Below are 26,988 nucleotides of genomic sequence, written 5' to 3'. Positions count from 1 at the left end.
ATCCCTATACACCAAAGTAAACTCAAAATGGATCAAAGACCTGAATGTAAGTCATGAAACCATAAAACTCTTAGAAGATAACATAAGCAAAAATCTCCTGAATATAAATATGAGCAACTTTTTCTGAATGCACCTCCTTGAGCAAGGGAAACAAAAGCAAAAATGAACATATGGGACTACATAAAACTAAAAAGCTTCTGTATGGCAAAGGACACCATCAACAGAACAAAAAGGCATCCTACAGTATGGGAGAATATATTTGTAAATGACATATCTGACAAGGGGTTAACATCCAAAACATATAAAGAACTCACATGCCTTAACACCCAAAAAGCAAATAACCCAATTAAAAAATGGGCGGAAGAAATGAACAGACACTTCTCCAAAGAAGAAATTCAGATGGCCAACAGGCACATGAAAAGATGCTCCACATCACTAATCACCAGGGAAATGCAAATTAAAACCACAATGAGATATCACCTCACACCAGCAAGGATCGCCCTTATAGAAAAGACTAAGAACAACAAATGCTGGCAAGGATGTGGAGAGAGGGGAACCCTCCTACACTGCTGGTGGGAATATAAGCTAGTTCAACCATTGTGGAAAGCAATAAGGAGGTTCCTCAAAAAACTAAAAATAGAAATACCATTTGACCAGGGAATTCCACTCCTAGGAATTTACCCAAAGAATACAATTTCTCAGATTCAAAAAAACATATGCACCCCTATGTTTATTGTAGCACTATTTACAATAGTGAAGATATGGAAGTAACCTAAGTGTCCAACAGTAGATGAATGGATAAAGAAGAGGTGGTACATATACACAATGGAATACTATTTAGTCATAAGAAAGAAACAAATAGTACCATTTGCAACAACATGGATGGAGCTGGAGGATATTATTCTCAGTGAAATTAAGTCAGGTGGAGAAAGACAAGTACCAAATGATTTCCCTCATTTGTGCAGTATACCAACAAAGCAAAACTGAAGGAACAAAATAGCAGTAGACTCACAGACTCCAAGAAGGGACTAGGGTTTACCAAAGGGGAGGGGTGGGGGAGGGCGGGGAGAGGGAGGGAGAAGGGGATTTAGAGGTATTATGATTAGTGCATATGGTATGTGTGGGGTCATGGGGAAGACAGTTTAGCACAGAGAAGGCAAGTAGGGACTCTGTGGCATATTACTGCACTGATGGACAGTGACTGCAATGGGGCATGGGGGGAACTCAATAATAAGGGTGACTGTAGTAACCACATTGTTTTTCTTGTGAAACCTTCATAAGAGTGTCTATCAATAATAACTTAATAAGAAAAGATTTTATATCAATGATACTTCAGTAAAAAATAAATAAAGGAAACTACTTTTAAATTTTACTTAAAGAATTTAAACTGAAGTGAACTGATGAAATTCTTCAATTTAAATAAATATTTCTTCACCATAAAAAATGTATCCATTCCTGTAGGATTGCTCCAAAGTTAATAAAATTCATGGGAAAACATTAAAAAAATAAAGATAGAATGTTAACTGGTTAATAAATTCACCACAAATAAACTCACATCCAAAGCCCCCACTCCAAACATTAAAGGATCTATCAACCTGGTATAATGAACTGGATTTGCAAAGGATCCAAAATATGCATTTGTGTCTATAAGAAAAACTGTTTAGATATGGCTCTTTTCCTCCACCACTAAAACTAAGAAGTGGGAAGAAGATAAAGAAGCTAAAAATTGAGCAAGGAGATGAGACCCACTTTACACAGTAGACTGAAGATCTCTTTCCCTACCTTATTTATTAATGATTGGTGATTAGCCACCTCTGCAAAGCCATTAGTTTGTCTTATAACCAGATAGTTTATTTACAATATAAAATAGAAAGTGTGGCCCAGAAAATGTCAATCTATAGAGATGGAGCTGACCAGCGGCTCCTGGAGCTCACCCAGGACGGGAGCAGGGCTTGACTGCAGTCTGAGGAATCATTTTTGGGTAATGGAAATGTTCTAAAACTGGATTTCATGGCATGTAAATTATGCCTCAATAAAGTTTTTAAAAGTAAGTGAAATACTTTTGTTCATTTTGACTCTGAAACACAGAGAATCTGGAATGATTAAGAACTGTGATCTGACGAGAGCAAATAACTGAATGTTGTTTATGTTTAGATGTGGGGCTGGGCAGAGAGAAGCTGAAACATTCTCTAGGCTTTCATTTATCAATTTTTGCTTCTAAAGGTGAAAAGGAAACAAATGAAAGGTGGCTGATTATAAGAAAGAAAGTTTAAGGACCTAAGCTTGTTCATATTTTATCAGTTTTAATGGATTAATTTTGTTTTAAAATGTGCAAATGAAATTTTTCTTATTGTAGGCACACTTGATCTCAAGTCTGTAGCATCTGTACCCAGTTGGGTTAAAATTAATTAAGGAGCACTTATTTCCATTAGTAAAATGAAAACTTTTTCAGGGAACTTCTTTGTCAAGTAGGAGAATGCACACAATCTGGTACACTAATGAGCATCCAGGGTGAATGCAGGGGAAGTTGAAGAGCTACAGCCATTAACATTTCCCAAGTGCTTCATAGCTCCCAGCGGTGGCCGAGACAGCTCCCTGTGTACCAAAATCCACATCCCTATCTTTCACAAAAATAACCTCATCAGAGAGTTTAGAGGCTACTTGTACATTTCTTGTAGCTGGGTATGATCACATGGTTAAATACTGGCCAAGAGAATAAAATCAGACTTGATGTGGGCAACTTTAAGGAAACATTCTTACCGTGTTTGAGTATCCTGCTTCCCCCTCCGCCTCCTCCTTCCTACTAACTGGGCTGTAATAGCAATGCTGGAGCCATACTGGTCCATGAAGTGACCTTGGGAATGGAAACCATATACTGTGAAGAAACAAGATAGAATGAACCTGGAACCAGGACTTCTACTAGCCTCTACAGAGCTCCTTATGTGTGGATACAACCTCATGCACAGAGGTTGGCCAGAAGATCCAGCTCTGTGCTAAGAAGATGGTGCAGCCTTGGGCTAGGACACAGGCATGGCAAGTGGAGCACCAGCTGGATTTGAGCCCCCACTCCAGCTGGGTACCCCTGGGGTCAGCCAGCAGTGATGGCCCTGCACAGGACCCTAACACTGTGGAGAGACTTAACAGCCTGAGACAATTGCCTCTGGATTTCCTGCAGGTGAGAGAAAAATAAACTTCAATTTTTTTAAAGAAATTATTTGGTTTTACTGTTATTCACAGCAGAATATATTATCCAGTCTTTTTTTTTAATGGCAGAAAGACAATAAACCATTAACATCTATTAAGTCTGGTATTATTAACTATGGGTGTTAATGTTACTTTTTTATACTTTTCTGTGATTTTTAAATATCCAACAATTTGTGACTTTAATGTTATATTCACAGGACCAAATACAAGACATACAGAATACAATCAGATGTCATTTAAATTTGTGTCCCAGTTAGCAGGAATGATGTCAAAAGGCTACAGAATCCAATCAGGTAGTGATGGTGAAGGACAGTGCAACAGGTCACATAAAGGTGTGAAGCATCTGATGGAAGGGCATGAAGGGAGCGTCTTCAGAACCAGAAGGCCGAAAAAATATAAATAGAAGGAAATGCAAATCCAAGCAATTAAGAAGGACAAGAAAAGATGCTAAAAATCATTAGCTATCAGGGGAATGAAAGTCAGAACTACAAGGCATATCTTCTCACCCACAAGGATAGCTACAATTAAAGAAGAAAGGAAAGGAAATGTTGGTGAGGACACAGTGGGGATGGAAAATGCTGTCGCCGTGTGTGGGAAGTGGTCTGGCAGTTCCCCGGGCGGTTAATCACAGAATTACCTTATGGCCCAGCAATCTTACTCCTAGTTATTTACCCAAAAGAATCGAAGATTATATCCACATAAAACCTTGCACATGAATGTTCATTACAGCATTATCCATAATAGCCAAAAAGTGGAAACAACCCAAATATCTATTAACTGTTGAATGGTTAAGTAAAATGTGGTATATCCATATGGTAGACTATTATTCAGCTTTAAAAAAAAAAATGAAGTTCAGATACATGCTTTGTGGAGAAACTGACGGTTCCTATGGCCAGGATTCTCATCTTGCTCTGGCCGGCTAGCTCATCACACAGGTGTGGGCAATACGTTGTTACTGATTCTATAGAAAGAGCTCCACCCAGTGCTCTGGGCAACACAGTGGCAGGGCTGCAGGAGAGCAGAGGCTGGAGTGGTGGCAGCACTGAGGACAGAGACTGAGACGGCTGCAAGGACAGAGGGGCCCAGAGACAGAGACCAGCTTGCTGCCTGCAGACTCGCTCTGAGTGGATGGGATTCTAGTGATTGACCTGCCACTGTGGGAATAAAGTTGGGTATAAATCCTTTCACCCCAAAGAACGTTTGTGGGGCAGTTGAGGTTCCTATGGCCAGGATCCTTACTGAACTGAAACCATTTGATGATGTAACTGGCCTGTTGCTAGGCTACTGTTTCCACACTCGTAGGCAATAAGCTATTATTGCACAATATAGAGAGCTGGCCCACTGCTCTGGGCAGAGGCAGACACACTAGTGCTCGACCTACCATCAGGAGACCAAACTGGGTAATAAACCCTTTTACCCCATTTCTTTGGTCACATTGAATCCATAGTGAACTTGCCCGGGGCTGAAATCCACTGGCAAGATAATTGGGGACAGTTGGCAGGGTTCATTGGTGACCAAGGAAAAAGACAGGCTACCCTTATGGGAGGGGTGCTTCAGCAGGCTGCCCCTGTGAATGGGGAGACAGTGTATTGTCCCCCAATGGGTATGTGGTCTGAAGTGGCTTGCCTCCTAGATGGCTGGGCCCCACCCCAGGACTGGAGGCAAATAGAGGTGACACCTAAGGCAGTAGGGATAGCCCTTGGTATAGTAAGTAGGTCTTTTGAGAGACAGAGTGCCTGTGAGGCAGTGGGGACTGTGGGTTGGCTGCTTCTCACAGTTATTAAAAAATTCCACAGAAGAGAAGGACATGCTCCTGAAAAAGACTCAAGAAATGGTGGCATGAGGATGCAAGCTACAAACTGCTATGGATTCACTGGAGAAGGAAGTGGCATTGATGCGAGAGGAGGCAACACGAGAATGCCAGCACTGAGGTGCCATTGAAGAGGTAAAAGATTCCTTACAGGATGAGACAGTAGTGCTGCCAGGTGCTCTGAAGGAGGAAAAGGTCATCAAGGAAAAAGACAAACTCCTGAGGGAAGCACAGGTGGAGGTGGCATGAGAATGCCAGGTGAGAAGCATTGAGGTGAAGGTAAGAGACCTTCTGAAGACTGAGCTGGCATTGCTGCGAGGCACTGTAGCAGAGGAGGCACTTGGGGGAGGGGAGAGAAAGGTGCCATCAGCCCCAGAAATGGAGGAGCTGGAGCAGGAAGAAGGGGTGATGCCAGAGGCACTGGTCCCTCCTGTATTGAAAGCACACCCAGTGGTTGTAAAGAAAATAAAAGACCCAGCAGCTGAAAGTTCCCCAAGGAGAGAAGCAGCCCCTTCCCCAGGTCGAGGAGCACTCTATGGTCCGTCCCTATACTCAGGCTGAGCTGGTGGATGTGAGCTCCCAGTTTAGGCAGAAGCCCTCAGAGTCAATATCAGCTTGGCTCCTGCGTGTCTGGGACTTAGGGGTGGATGGAATTGTCCTGTCGGGATCAGAGAAGGGAAAGCTGTCTTCCCTGACAGTGCAGCCTGCCTGAGGCAGCGATTACAAAATGCACATCAGACCCCAGGGAGTCAACCCCTCCTCGATTGGCTTATGGCTGCACTTCGTGCTGTATGGCCCAATCTAGGTGATCTGCCATCCTCTCTTGTTAGATGGCAGATGTCTGCTGAGCTCCAACAGGTGTTACGGGAACTAGACATAAGAAATGCCATCTAGGAGAGGGTTTAAAGGTGGCAGTGTTAGAGGCATTTCTGCTTCCAGAGAAGACAGAGTAACAGCAACAGGGTTTACAGGCACCAGAACAGCTAAAACCTGAACAAAATGTAGGCAACAGTGACCCTCGGGTTCAGGGTGCCAGCAGCACGGGGTGGTGATGGACACGAGTGAGGACCCTGGGAAGGCAGGCCACGGAGGGTAAAACAGTGGGATCCCGAGGCCAGGGTCTGCGGGGCAAGTGCTGGGGAAGGAGCATGGTGCGGAGGCCTGAGAGGGCTTCCTGGGTCCCCCGCAGGGTGCTCTCCGGCCTGGGGGGCAAAAGTAACCCCAGAGAGTGAACCCGAGAGGACAGAGGAGCAATCCCAGAGGCTCACACATGGCGGGAAATCGTATCCAGTTCTACCAGGCAGGGGGAAAGCCTCACGTGCCCAGAGCGTCAGGGAGAGCGCCGAGTTAAGTCTGCGGCCCTCATCCCAGACCAAGAGCCCTCACCCCACCTAAAAAAGCTTGAAAGTGAACTTGAGAAGTATTGAGCTGCTTCTGCGCAACAGACTGTTCCAGAACAAAGCTTGAGAATGTTTATTGGGATAAAAAAGAAAATCCAGTGCCCAGAAAGGTAGAACTCACAAAATTGGGCATCCAGTAAAAAACATTATCGGCAGGCAAAGAGGTAGGAAAACAACTCGCCATGAGGAGAAAAATCATACACAGAAATAGACCCAGAAATGACAAATGGTAATATTAGGAGACAAGGACTTTACAAGTTATTGTTTCTCTGTATTCCAGAAGCTAGAAAGAGACTGGTCATGTTAGAGGCACACCCAAATCAAAATCCTGGAGATACAACTACGATGTCTGTGATGAAGATACACCAAAGGGATTAAAAGCAGAAGGGAAGGAAGGTGAGCCTGAGACTCCAACAGAAACGGCCCAGAGTGAAAGAGAAGGATGGACGTCAGAGGGAGGGAAGGAGGGAGGATCCATGAACTGAGAACACAGTGCCTGTAATAATACTAAGGAAGAGCCTTTCCAAAAAAGTGGCATCAGAACTGGTTATCTGTATGGAAAAATGAACTTCAGCCCCTCATCAGGCATAAAAATAAACTCAAGATGTGTACAAGACCTAAATAGAAGAGGTAAAACCATCAAACTTCTAGAAGAAAACATGCGAGAAAATACCTGTGACACTGGTTAGGCAGAGATTTCCCAAACAGTACACAAAAAGCACCATCTAGTTGGACAATATCCACCATATCATAGATAAGTTTTCACAAATGCCTAAGGTGCCTAACTGGTTTTCTTGGTTTCACTGGAGATGGCTGGTAATTATAGATATGCTTTGGTTATGTAACTATACTCCTATTATGTTAATGTGTGTGCGCAATTTAAGTAGTAGCTTAAAACCTATACATGCTGAAGTTACTCTACAAGAAGATATGTCAAAGAAATAATCAATCTTCCCATGTTTTCTTCCGCCTGCTACTTCTATAGCTTTTCTTCTTCCTTCCTAATTACAACCCTTAAATAGAATTCGTGCCTCATATCAAATTTACCGAGTATCATAATTCTTCCAAGTGGTAAAGATACCTCAAGACAAATGCCGGGCATAGAAGCTACAGGGCATAAATATGCAAAGAAATAAAAAGCTAACCATTTCAAACAATAAGGCTTCTCTCTCACTTACCAACTTTACATTTCCCTGTATGGCCCCGGAAGATGACTGGTTAGCCAGAGACGGGTAAGATTCCTCAAGGGAGGAACAACCTAAGACAGGCACAGTCGCAGGGGGGTCATCAGGTGAGAAATTGGGGATCAACAGAGGTGAGGCTTAGAACCTCACCCCCCCGTTCTGAGAGAAATCTTCTGCATCCGTGGATATTTTATTGCCCTTGTCTAGCTTGGATTAACACATAGTCTACAGGCACACACCTGATCATCTACATTTGCTCTCTTACAACACTAAACTATGTTTTCTACCTTTATCTTGTATCTACCTACCACTTCAGCATTTTATTAAAAATAATAATAATAAAGAGAGAAATGTGGTATCCACATATAAATCAAGTATAAAAACCAAATGAGTATTCATATTTGAACTGACTGTTTATAGTTCATAATGCATGAGCAAAACCAAAAGTTTCTGTGATGACTGCCCTTGTACTGTTCACTATGTAACTTATTCATTATGTAAGAATTTGTTCTCCATGTAAGAACTTGTTGGTTATGCCTCAGAAGATTGGAGACTGACGAAAATTAGGCTTGGGGTGGATTAATGATTGTGCATTGAGCATTGACTCCCCTATACAGAATTTTATTGTCGTTAACAACCATTTGATCAATAAATATGAGAGATGCCCTCACAAAAAAAAAAAAAAAAAAGGACAGACTTCCAATGGTAAAATAAATAAGTAACCGGGATGTAATGTATAGCATAAGGAATATAGTCAAGATATTGTAACAGGTTGGTAGGGTGATAGCTGGAACCTAGAATTGTGTATATAAATGTTTTATCACTGTGTTGTACACTTGAAACTAATGTAATGTAATACTGTGGGTCAACTACCCTTCAATAAAAAATAATTATCTAAAAAAAAAAAGCACCATCTATTAAAGATTAAAATGATAAAGTGAACTTTGTGAAAACTAAAACGTTTTTCGTCTTTGAAAAACATTTGCAAAACACCTGACAAAAGGCTTGCAAACCAAAGCCATAAAAATTCTCACAACACATAATAAGAGGACAAACAACTTGATTAAAAAATTGGAAGAAGACACAAACAGACATGTCACCAAGGAATATGTCCAAACATATTCAAGGAATAAGCATGAGAAAAGATACTCAAAATCACTGGCCACCAGGGAAAAGCAACTCAAACCACAGTGAACCGCACCCTCTAGTGTTCCCAGCAATGCCATGTAGGGGAGCCTGCGCGCCTGCAGGCTGCACACCCGTGGGGATGTGGCACCCGCAGCCTTACACCAGCATGTGCCAAGCAAGCCAGCAGTTCCAGCCCCAAAAGAAAGGAAAGCTCATGTGCACACACAGGACTTGTACGTGGACATTCACAGCATCAAGCATCAGCCACAACCAGGATGTGGCCCCAACTCCATCAACTAGAAGGGGAAAAAGGGTCGGCATCAACAAAAAAGAAGAAAACATGGAGGCTCAACCATGCAGACAAACCCCAAAAGGCATTTGCTAAGGGAGCCAGACAAACACAAAGGCCACAGAGTAGGCCTCCAGCCATGTGGGATTCTTAAGAGCCAAAGCTGCAGGGACGGAAAGCAGATCTCAGGCTGGCTGGGAGCGTCACTGGCAAAGGGGCCTGAGGGAACTCTGTAGGGTGAGGATGCTCTGCAGCTGACTGTGGGGGGTGGGTGTCTGCTATGTACACTTGAAATTCATCAGCCTGTACATGGCGGTATGGATTCACTGTAGGATAAATTACTTCTCAGTAAGGTTATTCAAATAGGCAGACACTTGCATCTGCTGTTCCCTGGGACAGATTAAAGGTGGGGGTAGAAGGTGGCTTCATGTCTAGTTCAGTCAGGAAGATGACATTCTCAAGTAAAACACTCGTGTCCATGTTTCTTAAAGCATGACTTTTTGCCTTGTTTGAATTGCACTGAAGTGCTTTAAAATTTTTTTAAAAAAACGAATGCCATCTATAGTCCACAGAATCATGGTCCAGATGAAGAGCCTTTCACTTCAGGGATGAGAAATATTGTGCTTCAAACAGCTCCCACATCCCTCTTCGGGTCTCTGGTGGCCATTCTTGCCCCTCACTTAGGAAAGCCCATGAGTGAGGGTACCTGTACATTAGCAGACTTAGGAGAGGCTGAAGCGATGAAAACATGGAAAGAAATAAGATCTGCTACTCACAAGAAGAATTTAAAGGGCTCCATGAAGGTTACAAGGACCCAGATGTGGGTTGATTTAATACAGGCAGGAACAGACAAAAGAAAATTAGTTGGGAAGTCAAATAAGATCTTACTGGAGCTATGGCATCAACTGAAACCAGAGCAGCAGTTCCAGCCATTAAGGCCAAAGAGGCAGAGATCAGAGACAGAGCCACGACTCCAGCCTGTGTGTTTGCAAGACTTCCTGCTGGAGAGTGAGCCAACCTCAACTAAGCCCACACAGGAAGGTGATTGGGGAACACGGTTCGACTGAGGGGAAGGGCAAGATATCTGCCCTGAGGGACCAGTGGGGGACCGGAGGCCACATGTTGAAATAGCTATCCATTGGTTCCCAGTGAACATACATGTCCTGGCTCTGGTGGACACAGGGGCTGAATGTTCACTGATTCGTGGTAACCCTGAGCAGTTCTCCGGGACCCCTACTATCATAGATGGATATAGGAGTAAGGCTATCAGGGTGAAACAAGCCCAAGTTCCTTTGGGAATAGGGCATCTACCCCCAAAAGAGTATACTGTGTATATCTCGCCCATCCCCGAGTATATTTTGGGGATTGATATCCTGCAGGGTCTATGGCTGCAGACCACTGCAGGTGAGTTCAGACTGAGAGTACGTGTGGTGAAGGCAGTTCTGAGGGGACATGGTAGGCACCTGCCCATAGCTTTGCCTGTGCCTCAGCAGGTGACTAATGCCAAACAATACAAACTGCCTGGAGGGCATAAAGAAATTGGAGAAACCTTCAAGGAACTGGAAAAGGTGGGTATTATAAAGCCCACCCATAGTCCTTTCAATTCCCCAGTAAAAAAGCTGGGTGGCTCCTGGCATATGACCATGGATTACAGAGAACTGAATAAAGTCATACCCCCTATGCATGCTGCTGTCCCCTACATTGCAGGCCTGATGGATACCATCAGCCACAAACTAGGAACATTATGTGGTAAATCTTACTAATGCCTTCTTTTCCATTGACATTGAGTGGGAAGAATTTACTTCAGAACTATTAGTAGCAGAGAGTCCTTATTGGGACAGAATAGCCCCTATCCCCGAAGATGCATGGTACACAGATGGCTCTAGCCATGGGCAGCCCCCAAAATGGAGGGTTGTAGCTTTCCATCCTAAGACTAAGATGGTGAGGGGAAGAGCAGCCAATGGGCAGAGTTGCGAGCTGTGTGCTGTGATCAGCCGGGAGCCCTCCCCTATAGTTGTCTGCACTGACAGCTGGGCTGTCTATCAGGGCTTGACCCTGTGGCTACCAACCTGGTACCATGCAAACTGGCAGGTTGATCACTGACCCCTTTGGGGGCAAGAATTGTGGCAAGACTTATGGGCCTATGGTCAGACTAAAATAATTACAGTATACCATGTGACAGGTCATTTGCCACTGGCATCCCCAGGAAATGATGCAGCAGACACACTGGCCCAGGTACATTGGTTAGAAGGAAAGCCTGCCTCTGATGTGGCCCAATGGTTACATCAGCGTTCGCTGCACACGGGGCAAAAGACAATGTGGGCTGTACATCGGTGGGGCTTGCCTTTGACCTTTGAAGAAGTTAGTAGAGTCCGTCAGGAGTGTGTCATGTGCTCTAAAAGGGACTTACACAGAGTTCCACAGCAACATGGGACAATACCTAAGGGGCCAATACCCCTTGTCAGATACACTATATTGGGTCTCTCTACCTGTGTCAGAAGGGTACCAATATGCCATGACTTGTGTGGAAACAGCTACTGGACTTCTGGTTGCTTTTCCTATGCATTGTGCAGACCAGCAGATGACCAAAAGAGGCCTGGAGCATCTCTTCGTTGCCTATGACCAACCACTGGTAATTGAGAGTGATCAGGGCACCCATTTCACTGGACATGCACTGCAAGAATGGGTGTGACAGCTGGGAATCAAATGGAAGTTTCATGTGCCATACAATCCTACCACAGCAGGCATGATAGAGAGGCACAATGGCTTGTTAAAATCCAGACTAAAGGCAGATACCAATAATCTGCAGGGATGGTCAGTCCGCTTATGGACAGTGCTATGGCGTTTGAATGAGAAACCCTGAAAGGGAGCCCTGAGCCCCATAGACATGTTAACACACATGGCTGCCTCCCCCATACAACCGCAAGTACAAACCAAGGGAGATTCACTGAAGCCGAGGTTCAGGCACCAGAATAGTATCTTGCTGCCAGCTCCAATTGCACTAAACTCTGGAGACTCCATTGAATAGACGTGGCCTTGGACCTTTTGACACATGGACCAACAATGGCTGGCTCTCCTAGCACCTTGCAGACAAGGCCTGGAGCTGGCCTCCTGTGTATTCCTGGAATAACAGCAGACTGGCCGCCAAAGGTCACAGTAGTATATCCTCAATGGCCAGAAGGTAGGAGCATCTTACTGGGGAGTTTTGTTTTATCATTATGGCCAGTGCATGCTCCTCTAGTAGCACTATATATAGACCCCTCAGTAACCCCCACGGGGAGAAGAGTAAAAGTATGGTATACTAGACCTAGACGGAACTCCCTTCCTGCTACAGTCCTATCACAGGACCACTCTTTTGCATGCATCAGACCTGATGGACAAAATTTGTCTACACTGGTGTCATTAAAACATGTGTCTTATCACCCCTAAGGTCTTTGTGGACTGGAAACCTCCTCTGGCTTGAGGATTATTACAATTTTTGTTACCTCTATCAAAATCTTGCTGTATCTTAATTTTTGTTATTACCTCTAAGTTGTTGTTATCCTCTGTTGCTGTTGTGGAACTTGGTTACAGTGCTCCAGCTTTCTCGCACAGGGACCATTGTGGAAGATTGAAAGCATGTAGATTGTAAGGCAAGAATCCTGGAGGGGTGGAGTGTGGGGAAGTTGGGGTTCCTGTGGCCAGGATCCTCACTGAACTTAAACCACCTGATGATGTAACTAGCCTGTTGCTAGGCTACTGCTTTCACACCCGTAGGCAATAAGCTATTATATGGAGATATATATATATATAATATATATATTAGAAAACTCGGCCCAGTGTTCTGGGCAGAGGCAGAGAAGCTAGTGCTCAACCTATCACTGGGAGAACAAGCCAGGTAATAAACCCTTTCACCCCACAAATGTTCTACTGTCATTTCTTTAGTCACATTGAATCCATAGCAAACTTGCCCAGGGCTGAAACCCATTGGCAAGATATCCTACAACATGGATAAACCTTGAAAATATTATGCTAAGTGACCTAAACCAGTCACAAAGAACCACACATTGTATGGTTCCATTAATGTGAAATGTCCAGAACAGGCAAGTCCATAGACAGGAGGTAGATTAGGCTGCCAGAAAGATGTGAATCTGTAAGTCCAAGAATCTCAACGAACTCCAAGTCAGATAAACTCAGTGAGATCATAGCAAGACACAATAGAATCAAATATAAAGAGAATTTTTAAAGCAGCAAGAGAGAAGTGACTCACACACACAGGGAACCCTCGATAAGATTGACAGCCAGTTTCTCATCTGAAACATGGAGGCCATAATGCAGTGTGGAATGACACACTTAAATCGCTGAAAGAAAAAACTGTCAGCCAAGACTTCTGTATCTGACAAAAGTATCCTTTAAAAATGAGGGAGAAATTAAAACATACCCAGATAAACAAAAGCTGAGGAATTTTCTTGCCACCTGATCTGCCCTAAAAGAAATGCTAAAGGGACACCTTCAGGTTGAAATGAAAGGATGCTAGAGAGTAACTCAGAGCTGAATGACAAATAAAAACCTCCAGTTAAGCAACTATATATGGACAAATATAAAAGCCAGTTTTATTGTAGTTTTGGTTTGTGACTCCAAGTTTTCATCTCCTCCATGAGTTAAAAGATAAATGCATTAAAAAATTACAAATCTTTGTTACTGAGCATACATGTATAAACAAAACTTGTGACAACATAAAGGGGTGGGGACAGAGCTATAGAGGAGCGGATTTGATGCTAAGTTGGTATCAATTCAAATAAAATTATTTTTTGATGTTATGTATAATCCCCATGGTAACCATGAAGAAAATATCTAGAATATATACACAAAGGAAATGAGAATGGAATCAAAACAGTTCACTACAAAAAATAATCAACTAAACACAAAAAAGGACCTACTAAAGGAAACGAGAGGCAAAAAAGGTAAAAGACATACAGAAAGAAAAAAATTAAATGGCAAAGTGCTTATCAGTAACTAAATATAAATGGATCAAATTCTCCAATCAAAAGACAGATATTGACAGACTAGACTAAAAAACATGATCTAACTATATGCTGTCCACGTGAGACTCACTTTAATAACAAAGCGACTCACAAAGTGACAATAGGCAAAAAGTGAGAGCATACCAAAATATATTACACGCAAACAATAACCCCAAGAGAGCTGGGGTGGCCAAACAAAATAGAGTTAAGTCAAAATCTCTTATAAGGGACAAAGGACATTATTGATAAAAGGACCAATTCATTGATAAGATATAACAACTATAAACATGTTATATACCAAAAAACAGCACCAAAATATTTGAAACAAATTAGAGAATTCATTCTACAAAATAGCTGGAGACAAATACAACATTTTCAATAACGGATAGAACATCTGGACAGATCAGTAAGGAAACAGAGGAGTTGAACAACACTGTAAAGCAACTAGACCTAGCAGGTGCATACAGACCACCACCCAGTAACAGCAGAACACATATTCTTCTTGACTGTGTGTGAAATATTCTCCACAACAGACCACCTACGTATGAGGCCACAAAAGAAATTTCAATTCATTTACAAAGACTGAGTCATACAAAGTATCTTCCCCAACCACAATGGAATAAGACTAGAAATCAGTAACAGAAGGAAATTTGGAAAATGTACAAATATGTGGAAATTAAGCAATGTTCTTAAATGATGAGGGAAATTGGAAAATATTCTGAAACAAAACAGAACATAAATACAGCATACCACATGGGATGTAACAAAGGCAGTACTGACGTAAATTTATCGTAAATGCCTACATTGAAAAAGAAGAAAGATCTCAAACTGATAACCATATTTTATACACTGGAAAGAGCACACTAAACCCAGATCAAAATGAACGGAAATAGTAAAGATTAAAGCAGAGATCAATGGAACAGAAAAGAGAAAAACATTAGAAGATCAAGCAACCAAAACCTGACTCTCCGAAAAAAAGATCAACTAACTTGATAAAACTTTAGTTGGACTGAGCAAGAGAAAAAAAGGGAAGACTCAGATAACTAGTGTCAGAAATGACAGTGGGGACATTACTATGCTCCCCTTAATAAAAAGGACTTTAAGAGAGTACTGTGAACAGTTGTACACCAAAAAATTAGATTATGAGACAAAATGGAAAAGTTCATAGTTTGAAACACATAAGTTACCTAACCTGACTGAAAAGATTATCTAGACAAACCTATAGAAAGACTGATCAACAATTAAAACCTACCACAGAGAGGAGTCCTGGACTTGACAGCTTCAGTGGTGAATTAAAGCAAACATTTAAAAAAGAATTGCGACCAATCCCTCTCAAATTCTTCCAAAAAATAGAAGAGAACGTATACTGCTGAACTCATTGCCTCACTCTATGTGGCCAGCATTACTCTGATATCAAAGCCAGACACAGACATCACAAGAAGAGAAAATCACAGACCAATATTCCTGATGAATGTAGATATAAAAGTCAATAAAATCCTGGCCAGCTACACCCAGCAGCATATTAAAAGGATTGTACACCCAGGAACATGTATCCCAGGAATGTTAAGTGATGATCAACATCACCAAATGTGATATACCACATTAATGGAATGAAAGGAAAAACAAAGGCATTTAACAAAATCTACATTTTACGAATAAGAACACTCAATAAACTAGAAATAGAGACAACTTCCTCAACCTGATAAAGGGCTTCTATGAAAAACCCACAGATAGCATCAGACTCAATGACTAAAGACTGAGAACTTTACCCCTCAAATCAGAAGCAAAACAAAGATGCTCACTTTTGCTACCTCTGTCCAGCACTGGCCATTGACCTAAAAGTTCCAGCCAGAGCAGTTGTCAAGAAAAGAGATGAAAGGCATCAAAACTAGAAAGGAAGAGTAAAATGATCTCTGTTTGCACAAGGCTGATCCCATATCTAGAAACACCTGAAGAACCCACAGCATGCTCCCGGAGCTAATAAATGATTCAGCAAAGTGTCGGTACAGGGTTACCAGGGGGTCATGGGAGGGAAGATGGGGCGTTACTGCTGAACGGGTACAGAGTACTGTTTGGAGCGATAAAAATGTTTTAGAAATAGATAGTGATGATGGCTGCATGACATTGTTTCACTTAAAAATGGTTAAAATGGCAAATTTTATGTTACATACATTTTTACCACAACTTAAAAAAGAAAACAAAAACAACCAAATCTATTTTACTAAATTAACATTAGAATATTTAAGGGAATTTAGCTAAGTTGTAAGTGGTACTGATTGTCTCAAGAGTTTCAGTCTGTTCACTTAAGTTGATAAGACATTAGTCAAACTTTGTTTCAATAGAGTATGATGATTTCCAATGGACATTTTTAAAAATTTCATATGAACCTGAAACTAACATTTTCAGTAACTGAAATATTCTCTACAACTTGAAAATTTTCCAAAAGACAACAACAAAGAAACAAAAATGCCCTGGAAAAATCCAGAACCAAAATGACATCTTTCTGAATAGCATAAGAATGTGAGGAATATGTAATGTAAGGAATGTAATATGCAAGAAATCAATGTTCTCCTAGTGATTACCAAAGGAGAGGGGTTGGAGAGAGTGGGGAGGGAGGAAGAAGGGGATTAAGGGGCATTATGATCTGCACACATAACATAGGGGGGGTCACGGGGAAGGCAGGACAGCATGGAGGAGACAAGCAGTGACTCTATAGCATGTTACTATGCTGATAGAAGGTGACTGTGAAGCGGCAGGGGGACTTGATAATATGGGTGAATGTTGAAACCACAACGTTGTTCATGCGAGACCTTCCTAAGATTGTATATAAATGATACCTTAAATAAACAAACAGACCAACAAATAAATAAAAGGCAATCAGAGAAACAAAAACAACAGCAAAAAAATGAATCAGGGTCCTCATACCTCCCCAGGTGTGGATGTAGATCTTCCTCCACCACACATGCAGGAAGAGAAGAGCACACAGGAAGAGCTGGGATGCGGTGTTGACCCAGGCAGACCCTCTGAAGGAGAAGGATCAGGATTGAAAGTATATTCCTTCCAAATGTGAGTAAAGAGGTCACCCTGACAAGAATACAGTTACTAGGGGAACCTAGAACTCCTGGGCCGTCTTTTAGTATTTTAAACACCTTACCCACTTGTTACCAGACTTGTTTTCTTTCTGCTAATCTTGAATTTTGAAGAAGTACCAAATGTTACTGGTCATCAATGGAAAAACAAAAGGACGTATTTATCACCATTCATTGTCTTAACAGCCTTCAATAATCCATCAAATAAATTCTTAAAACATAATTAGCTAGAAAGGATATAACAGCTACTGTGTGTGTTCAAAATAATGGTCTTCGGTCATAGCAGTTTTATTTCCCAAAATTATAATAAATGTGTTTTCTATTAGGAAATAACCTTAGAACTTCTACAATTGATGGCGTCTTATCACTGCAAATGAAACGATGCTCCATTCTGGCAGAGACAGGAACTCTGCTTTCTCTTCTATTTTTTCAGTTCACTCTCCTGACCAGTCCTCACATTTATCATTAGTCCATTCCTATATGTTCTTTTCCTCTTAACCACCTATCTCCAAACTGTCTTTCATATATCATTCAAGAAACCTCTAAGAGGTATACTCCTCGGTGTTCTTGGAAGGCATAGCTGCGGCAGAGCCAGGATGCCCACGCAGGTGCTTAAGTGGGTCAGCATGACCAGTTCTCAACCTTGTCTGCTGACCCTCAGCTCCGCCATGGCCAGAACCTCTTTCAGTTTTCTGGCTTAAGAAAGGTGTTGCAAATGCTTTCCACTGGTTGTTCTTAGTTCCAACTGTCTACTACCCTTTAATTAACAGCTTCTGTATATATTTTTATTATAACAGTAAAAAATGAATTCTCCATTACTATCCTTTACCCACATTAATATGCGTACACACCATACCCACAGAAACAAGTCTCTTGAAAAATACCCCCATACCACCTTATATTTTCTATTTCATTTTATTTGATTCTTAATACATTTTGTTTTTTAAAATACTGGTCATGACCCACTAAGCTGGTTTCCATTTGTAAAGAAACACACTGCCCTAAAGCACCTACACACTGTTTGGGGGCTCAACCTATGCGGGCTGGCAGGACCTCACCAGCCACATGCAAAAGAGGCTGGCCTTGGGCCAGAGCACCAGAGGGTGTTGGGTGAGAGACAGACCCTCAGCCTGGTGCCCCCAAGGGAGATCCAAGCTGATACTGCTTTCTATGTGACCCTCAGTTCCTCGAGCTTCATAAAGATGGAATTTGGCACAATTTCTTACAATTTAGAGACAATGGAAGAGTCCCTCCCAGCATCTGCCCCCTCTGGCCTTTGCCTGGATCACCCACTTGTCTTCACAGCCAAAGCACCGTCCTTCTCCAGGCTAGCTCCACCCAGCCATGCAGGCGTCAGCTCACAAATGGCTTCTTCCATGACCATTCTCCCCCATCTCTCCAGCTACGCCCTCCCACTTAGCCTGGGCTGGCTGCCTCCAGGTGTTCCACAGCACCCGCTCTCACCCCGACATCCGGAGCACCCAGACCCTTTCATACTCCCTGCCAGCCACTTCGCTCCCCTGTATCCCAGCCCCAGCACACAGCAGACACTATCTGTTGAATGAACGGGTCACTACTTACACCACTCCGAGGTCCAGGGCATACAGCAGGAGGGCATTCATGCCCACATTGATTATATTCGCCACAATCCCAGTAATAACTTGAGGCAAGATGATGCCCTACAATCTCCAAATATGAAAACATTAGCATTTTCTAAAGTTAATTAGTTAGGTGTTGTGAAACAACAGAACGTGTACACTGGTCTCTGCTCCACGTTCCAGCACAGAGCTCCCAAAACCCGTTAACTTCCTGAGTGATAAGTGCACTAGGAGCAGCTCTGGCTCTCTTATTTGTCACTGACACCTGGTTCTTGGCAAAGAGTTCCTAAATCCCTTGGAATTTCCTGGGGATTAGTAACAGCAGTGCCTTCTGCCCCAGTGAGGTGACTCAGGGTGGCTCCTTGATGGGGGCTGCTCACCTCATCCCTTCCCTAGAGAGGGAAGAGGAGCTGGAATGGAGTTACTGATCCATCACGCCTACATGAGCAAGCCTCCATAAAACCCCCAAAGAACAGGGTTCAGAGGCTTGCGGGCTGGTGCACACACGGCCGAGCTGGGAAGACAGCACAGCCCGAGAGCGAGGGAGGCCCCACGCCCCTTCCCACACGCCTTGCCCCAGGCATGTCTTCCATCTGGATGTTCACCTGTGTCCTTTATCATAACCTCTTGGAATAAACTGGTAAAAAGGAAAGTTTCTCTGAGTTCTGTGAGCTGATTTGGCAAATAAATTGAACGTGAGGTGAACCTGAGGAGGGGTTCCAACTGTCTACTACCCTTTAATTAACAGCTTCTGTATATATTTTTATTATAACAGTGGGAGGGCGTAGCTGGAGAGATGGGGGAGAATGGTCATGGAAGAAGCCATTTGTGAGCTGACGCCTGCATGGCTGGGTGGAGCTAGCCTGGAGAAGGACGGTGCTTTGGCTGTGAAGACAAGTGGGTGATCCAGGCAAAGGCCAGAGGGGGCAGATGCTGGGAGGGACTCTTCCATTGTCTCTAAATTGTAAGAAATTGTGCCAAATTCCATCTTTATGAAGCTCGAGGAGGGGGTCACAGGAACCTTGATTTACAGCCAGCCAGAGCACAGGTGGGGGCAGTCTATAGCCCACAGAAGTAGTCTTGTGGGGCTGAGCCCTTCACCTGCAGGACCCGACACTATCTCCAGGTAGAAAATGTCACAGTTGAGTTAAATAATAGGACACCCAGTGGGTGTAGCTGAATTGCTTGGTGTGGGTGTTGGTGACTCCACACATCTGGTGTCAGAAGTGCTATGTGACTGTAGTGTGAGAGTAAAGGAGCCACATGGGAGGAAAACTAAGTTCTTCCTAAACAGGTGTGCAACTGGACACTCGAGAGTTAAATAGGCAATGGTTTTAAATGACAGCAGGGTACGGGGGCTGCAGAGACAAACAAGAGGTGACAGGAATCTGACAGACTGATATGGCACCTCTTCTGGGCTGCACAGCTCCCAAACAAAGCACTCTGGGTAGAATTTCAAGAAAATATTGTGAATTACTTCTATGGAAAATTCCCAAAGAATACTTACTATACATTTCCAGTATTGTGGAGTAAAAATATAAAAAGAATCTGTACCTGACTTTGTAAATATCTTGTCTGTAGCTGGAAAAGGAATGTGGCCTATAAGATGAAACAGAAAAACAAACATCTCATTCATATAAAAGTATAACTCCAACAGTTTCCAATCAGTTCTGGCTTTTCATAAGGTATTTCATCTTGATATGTGACCTCATGTTCAGAAAGCCAGACCCACACTAATGAAAGGCAAGAACGCTAACTATTTAGGATTTTCCAGAGCGGATGCCCTGGAGAACTGACAGAGGTGAAGTAAAGCCACTCACTCCCTTGACATCTGCACGGCTCCAAGGGTGCCGCTGGCAGTGCTCCCCAGAATCCCGGAGGAGCCCAAGGAACATTCTGATCGACTTGTGCTCTGAAGGAGCCACAGACCAAGGAAGGAAATTTCTTGCCCCCATCGGTGTTTGCATTTAATTGAAGTCATTGGACATACAATGTACAAGGTACAGGCTCTGAGAACCAGTAAGGTGGGACGACAGGCCCAAGACATCTGTGCTGAGCTTTTGTAGCAACAGCACAAGGATAAAATAAGCGAACACAATGTAGGGGGCACCGTGCACACAACACCCATGGGCTGCTTCACGTAACAAGACCTAAGAACATCCTGGACACTTACGGGAAGGGCAGGAATAAAAATCATCACGTAAATCTGGGCTATCCTGAAATAAACAACACAACAGCCTTCGGTTAAAATCAAAACAACTGCTGGTTATGCGATCTTCAAATTGGATCCAGAGTATTGTTAAAACTTAAAATTAAGAAGTATTTATATGGTAGAAATTTAGTAACAATTTTAAGTGATTGTTTTTCTACAACTTAAGTCAACATTACAGTAGGCCTGCTAAATGTCTGCTTTCTAAGGGGAAGCCTGGCTACATCTTTCAGCTCATTCTTAGCAGAAAAGGCAGAATGAACACCACGAAATGAACTAAAAGTCAGGCAAAATTCAGAAATGTTTTGACAGAGGCAGGACTGTAACTGTATGCACAGTGAAGCCAGACCAACAGTCTCCTGGGAAGGAGAGACACCTCCTTGCATCCCACATACCCTACAATACCAGAGAGCTTGCTGGAATGGCAGGTTCAAAAAAGGAACTCTCAAAACAGAAGTGAAGCAACAGTGCTGCTGGGAGAAGTATTCTGTGCGTCTGCGGCATGGCAGAACAGAGGAGCTCCAGGCGGGGCAGACCTGCGCCGGGTTCGTGTTCTCCTCCTAGCCTTTTCACTCTGGGCAGGGCGGCACACTTCAGGGGGGCCCTGCAGCCATAGGATTCTCTGGCCCACATCACAGCGTCCACTTGCCATAGGGTTCAGGTCCGGATGTCAGCACAGGTATGACGGCCCAGCAGTCACTTACTCTGAACCTAGAACTCAGACATTAGAGATGATGCTGACCTGGATACTTCCAGGTCTTGATTTAACAGCAGGAGGATATGCTCAGTATTGATGAAGATGGCCCAGCAGGGAAAGCAACTCAGCAACAAGATGAGGATTCCTCACTGGAGTATGGTCCCCACACACTTTAGGTTCTTGCCTCCATAGGACTTGAGGAAACAAATACAATGGTAAAGAATGCCATGGCACACTGGCAGGCCCAGGCCTGGGTTCCTGCACTACAAACAGCCCCCCTGCTCCCGCCACCAGGCTGCCACACTTCCTGCCATTGGCTCCCCACCCCAGTGCCCAACCGAGGGTGGCCAGAGAGCTAGTTGGCGCCAGGGGCACTTTAAACATGCTCTGGGATGGTGACTCCCCTGCTCCTGTGGACAGGAGCACTGGCAGCAGAGACCAGAGCTTAAAAGGCATGGGAAGAACTGGGCCCATGTTACAACCTACCACATCCATTCAGCAAGTACTTCTTGAACTCCTATGTGCCAGACGTATTTGGGACCCTGAGAACTAACTCAGCAGTGAACAAAGCAGGCAGAAATCCTTACTCTCATGAAGGTGACTTTCAAGAGGGTGAGGGAGAGGAAGAGAGGCAATAAACGAGAGAAATAACCAAGACCTAGAAGAGTGTACTGTCTAGATGGGGTGGGAAGTGCTGTGGAGAAAAACAAATCCAGAAAGGGGCTACAGTTTTGGAGGGTAGGCCTCACTAGGAAGGTACTGGCAGGCAAAGGCCTGTGGGGGGTGGAAAATGAGCCAGTGGGCACTTGGGAGAGGCTCGGGCCAGTGGCTGCTGCAGCTGGAACCAGAGGGGAGGGCAGCAGGCCCAGCAGCCTGCACAGTGAGACAGGGGCACCCGAGGGGTCTAAGCAGAGAGGTGACACAACCTGCCTGAAGCTGCAGAGTGATGAGGGGACAGAAGCCACAAGTGAGCAGCAGCTGGGAGGCCAAGACAGAGCAGAGAGTGGGTGATGGAAGGACAGGGCAGGTGCCAGGCATCGCCGGCCCCGCCGGAGGTGAGGGCGTTGTCCCCACAACGGCCTGGCTAGAGTGTAGGCCTCACCATTGTCCAGATTCCTTTTCTGCAAGCAACCTGAATGTCTGACTCTCTCATAACCAAAAGAGTCTAACTTAAAGCACACTGAAAGGGACAATGGAAAGAAATTAAAGAATGATAAAATACTGGCAATATAAATGACATTATTATAGAATATTGTGCAAATAGTAAAAGAGAGTGGCTATACCTATTTCATTCAATGTGTTCCCCAAACACATTGTTTAGTGGGAAGAAAAAGTAATAAAACCATACGTACGTTTTAGAATTGCGTGAGTATGTAAATTTACATAAATTGAAATATTTGGACAATGTTCACCAAAAGGTTAATAGAGGTAATTGGGGAAAGGGGTTAAATTTTAGTTATTTTTTTCACTTTTTAAAAAATACTTTTCTCTAAAGTTTCTGTTTTTTTGTTTTGACCTTTATAAACCTTTTAAAAACTGTTTAAAATTTGGGAAATAATGTGACCTTATAGAAGTATAGTTAATAATACAGGAGGATGCTCATTATATATTGATGGGTGTAGAAATAAGTTAAAAAGTTTTTTTTAAATGTGTATGAATAAAAATGATTGAAATGGTGCAAAAAAAGGGGCAAAGAAACTATTTTAAAACAAAATTTTATATCCTAGATCATGCTAATTCAGAGCTAACTTTGGCCGAAATTACATTAAGTCCTTCAGAGCCGTGTTCAGCTCAGCCTGTAAAAACTATCCCTGGATGCCCTCAGTACACACTGTGGAGGAGCTGAGGGCAACAGCGCAGGAGACATGGCACATGCTCAGGGCTGCTCCTTCCCTGGCACACAGCCCAGCCCCACTGCCTCAGACGTTGGGTTCAAAGGACTCAACCACCACACACCTGCTCGACCATCCACCCTCCACCTGCCATCTCTCCAGCCTCCCACCCACCATCCACCCACCATCCATCCATTCCTGCTTCCTTCTCTCTCTCCCTCTCACTCATTCAACAAATTGGGTACCAGCTATATAGCAAGCACAGTGCTAAACCACAGGGATTCAAAGACTGAAAAGGATATAGCCTTTCTCTCTATGCAGCTCAGAGTCCAGCAGGGAGACCACTCTACTTATGAATAAGGTGGGCAAGACAGAAGAAGACAGAGCCAGGAGTAAAAGGCCCAGACCAGAATCTGCATCCCCTCTGATTATGCTAGCATGCCAGCCTAGCGCTCCCAACCCCATGACGGGCAGTAAGGGTGGAGAGAAATGAGCAGTTTCAAGGAACATTTAGGGGTCAAAGTCAATCAACAGTGAACAGTTCTGTTGAGATACAGAAATGAGAAATGAAGGACTGTGGCTTGAGTAGAAGGTGTGAGAGGAACCCTGGAGGAAAACAGTTCAGAGTGGGGAAGCTGATGGGCTTGGTTCTGGTTGGGCTGAATTTGAGATGTCAGGGACATAAGCCATGTGGTGGCTCACAGGACAGCGACGCGGGCAGGAGAAGGAGACATGAGCTGTCGGGACGGAAGCTGGGGAGAGGGTGTGCAGTGGTACAGGCGAGAGTGTGGGGCCTCTGAGGAGCAGGAGGAGTAGAGCACGCACAGAAGGCTGAGCGAGCAGCCAGAGAAGTTGGAGAACTTGGGAAGGGCTTGCCACAGCGGAGACCAGGGAGTTTCGTGGGGTGGAGTGGGACCGTGTGGGCCCCGGATAGCCAAACGTTCACCTGATGGTCCATCTGGTCACGTGGTGGGATGCCCAGGAATGGAGAGGCACTGGTGGGCACTGAGCTGAGGGACAGTCAGCAGTGGGAGCACTACGAACACTTTCAAGACACTTGGCTTGAAGGAGAGGAGAGGGAACAGAGATGGGTGGTGGGCAAGGGAGGACAGTTTCAGGGTGGGAAAGACCTGCCAGGAAAGAATAAGGAAAACACGGCCTCTGAGCCAGAGGCCCAGAGGATGGAATTAGGAGAGCCAGCTCCATTCGGATTTGCGGCCACCAGCAGCAGTATTTGGTAAATAAAAAGCAACAAAACCTACTGGGTGGATAGTCCCCTAGACTGTCTCTAAATAGGACAGGTAATTGACAAAAAGAATAGGGGAAGACTGGTCCTCACCTGAGACATTAGCGTGTCACAAACTGAAACGCCAGTAACATTCACCATCTGCAGGAACAACAGACCAGATGTAACCCTCAGCCAGGGCCAGGCCACTGTTGCTGTTGGACAGCTCCCTTTAAACCAGGGAACTGCGAAAGCTTGTCTCTGAGGAGCAACTCGGAATGTCTGCTAAGGCTCTGTGTTTCAGATCAAATGGGTGTCCACCTCTATCCTTGTCAATTATCAAACAGAAATGTGCCCACTAACTGAAGGACCATCATCTCCTTGTGTCAACTAGAGGAACCTGCAACCTAGTTTTTCTTAACCCAGTGTGTTATGGTTTCTGTATTTCAAGGTTAAGTCATACTAGTATCTGGATGCCATCCCCCTGGTCTGTGATGTGCATTTAACGATAGTAAGAGCAAATGTGTGTTGAGCACATGCTGTGTGCCGACACTGTCTCAAACCCTTCATACACACGGTGTTTTGATCACCATTCCCATTTTATGGGTCTTCCGAGCAATCCACAGAGTTTAGCTCATACAGATGGTGCCCCGAGGTGGAGGCTGGAAGTCTGGCCCCAGGCTTCAGTCCTCTAATGAGGAATGGGACTTGTTTTGTGTCACCCTCTTGCCTGGACCTCACCCAGTGTGCCTGACGATCACGGGCACAGACAGTAACCCACAGGTAAGGTCAGAGCCCAAGGTGCTGTTTTGTCACAGACAGGGGGGCATGAATGGGGGACTGTCGGAAGACCCTCACTGCCATCCTGGGTCTCACATTCAGCCACACTGCCAACCCCAGGTTAACTTCATGGATGACCAAGACGACAACCCCAGCCCCCAGGAGGGAGTGACAGACCACACAGTGAGCCCTGGGCCCTGGCCCGGGAGCAGGAGGAGGTACCCACACCAAGACACCTTCCATGCTGGATTCTGCCCCAGAGCAGCATCACAGCTAAAGGACTAAAAACTCCTCAACTTTCCAGGAAAAGAGAAAGATGCAACACATTACTTTCTGAAGTTTCGTACTTCAGAAGAAGCCACACATGAGCCTTTTTTTTTTGCTGAGCTGCCTGCCTTTGGTTGGCTTGGGATGTTATTCTTGCTCTAAGCTTCAGGTCTATCCCCGGATGAAGCCCTGTCAGTCAGATTGCTTTGGCTAGAGCCCACGAGCTTTCACCAGCCTGCGCTGACATGGTGCCTCCCCTTACAATGGCCAACTACATAATAAAATTGCTACTGTATCTCTTGTAGCAAGTTACCAAGGACACCATCTCTACATCAGAGTGTACACTTCATGAACTCCACAGATAAATTTCTCTATAACTCAGTCTCAAGAAAGGCTGCCCTTCCCCATACGCAGCCTCAGGCACTCACTACCCCCTGCTTGACTGTTTTTCCATCCATGTTTCTTTGACCCTAGTCTACTAGCTACTTAGTTATACTTCTGTACTGAAAGTACTGTTTTTAAATAAACCAACTCAAATTCTTTGTGGAACAATGTGGAATATAAATAAATGTTCTTTTATTTAAAAAGCACACAAAACTTTGTAAAGGCATTCATAATATAGAGAGAATTTTTCATAAGGTAAGAAAGTCGTTAACTATATCTGGCTTTCATAGACTTTTCTTGAAAGTGCGCCTATTGTCTTTTTTGCAATTAGTTACAGTTTAATAGCTGATTAAAAGCAAAATGTCACCATCTATTGCCCAGGGAAGACAGACACAGATCCCTCTTTTCAAAGAACTTATCTACTGAAATTCCAATCTCGGGAACATACCAACCTTCCCACATACCCTTTTCAGGCCTATCTGTGTTAAGTTTAGATTTGTATTTATTCCTATTATTTGTACTTCAATAACCAGCAACCCTTTTTCACCCTCCTGTCATTGGGTGATCTGGGGGAAAAACAGGAGAACAGGGAAAGAATTACCACAAACCACATATAAAATCTTAACTTAGCCCCCCTCCCCAAGATGTTTTAAAATAGTTTTCATGAAACAGATGAGGGGACAGGAGTCATGGGACTCCATGCACACACAACTGGTGAAGTTTTATGGAAAAGCATAAAGTGGGGTGGAGAAGAAGATGTGTTCAGGAGATACTTAAGTGAGAGCTGGCTCACAGGCAGTTCTGCATTATGCATTTCTCTGAAATATCTCCTTGGGCCAGATCTGTGGCAGGAAGAAAGCTGAGCAAAAATTAGTATGAGCCAGTCAGC

At 43.9% G+C, this 26,988-nt stretch overlaps 1 protein-coding gene across 1 annotated transcript in view; it reads right to left on the bottom strand.

Moving 5' to 3' along the window:
* LOC118925619 (multidrug and toxin extrusion protein 2-like) overlaps nucleotides 1-26,988 on the bottom strand; it is a 91,911-nt gene that overhangs the window by 60,453 nt on the left and 4,470 nt on the right. Inside the window, 6 exon segments of the mRNA XM_057499480.1 lie at nucleotides 16,944-17,041; nucleotides 18,689-18,786; nucleotides 20,260-20,304; nucleotides 20,879-20,921; nucleotides 21,657-21,805; nucleotides 24,783-24,830. Coding sequence (XP_057355463.1) covers nucleotides 16,944-17,041; nucleotides 18,689-18,786; nucleotides 20,260-20,304; nucleotides 20,879-20,921; nucleotides 21,657-21,805; nucleotides 24,783-24,830 — 481 coding nt within the window.

This window comes from Manis pentadactyla, chromosome 4, assembly GCF_030020395.1.
Source record: "Manis pentadactyla isolate mManPen7 chromosome 4, mManPen7.hap1, whole genome shotgun sequence".
NCBI classification, from domain to species: Eukaryota; Metazoa; Chordata; class Mammalia; order Pholidota; family Manidae; genus Manis; species Manis pentadactyla.
This window is presented reverse-complemented; position numbering and strand designations above follow the sequence as displayed.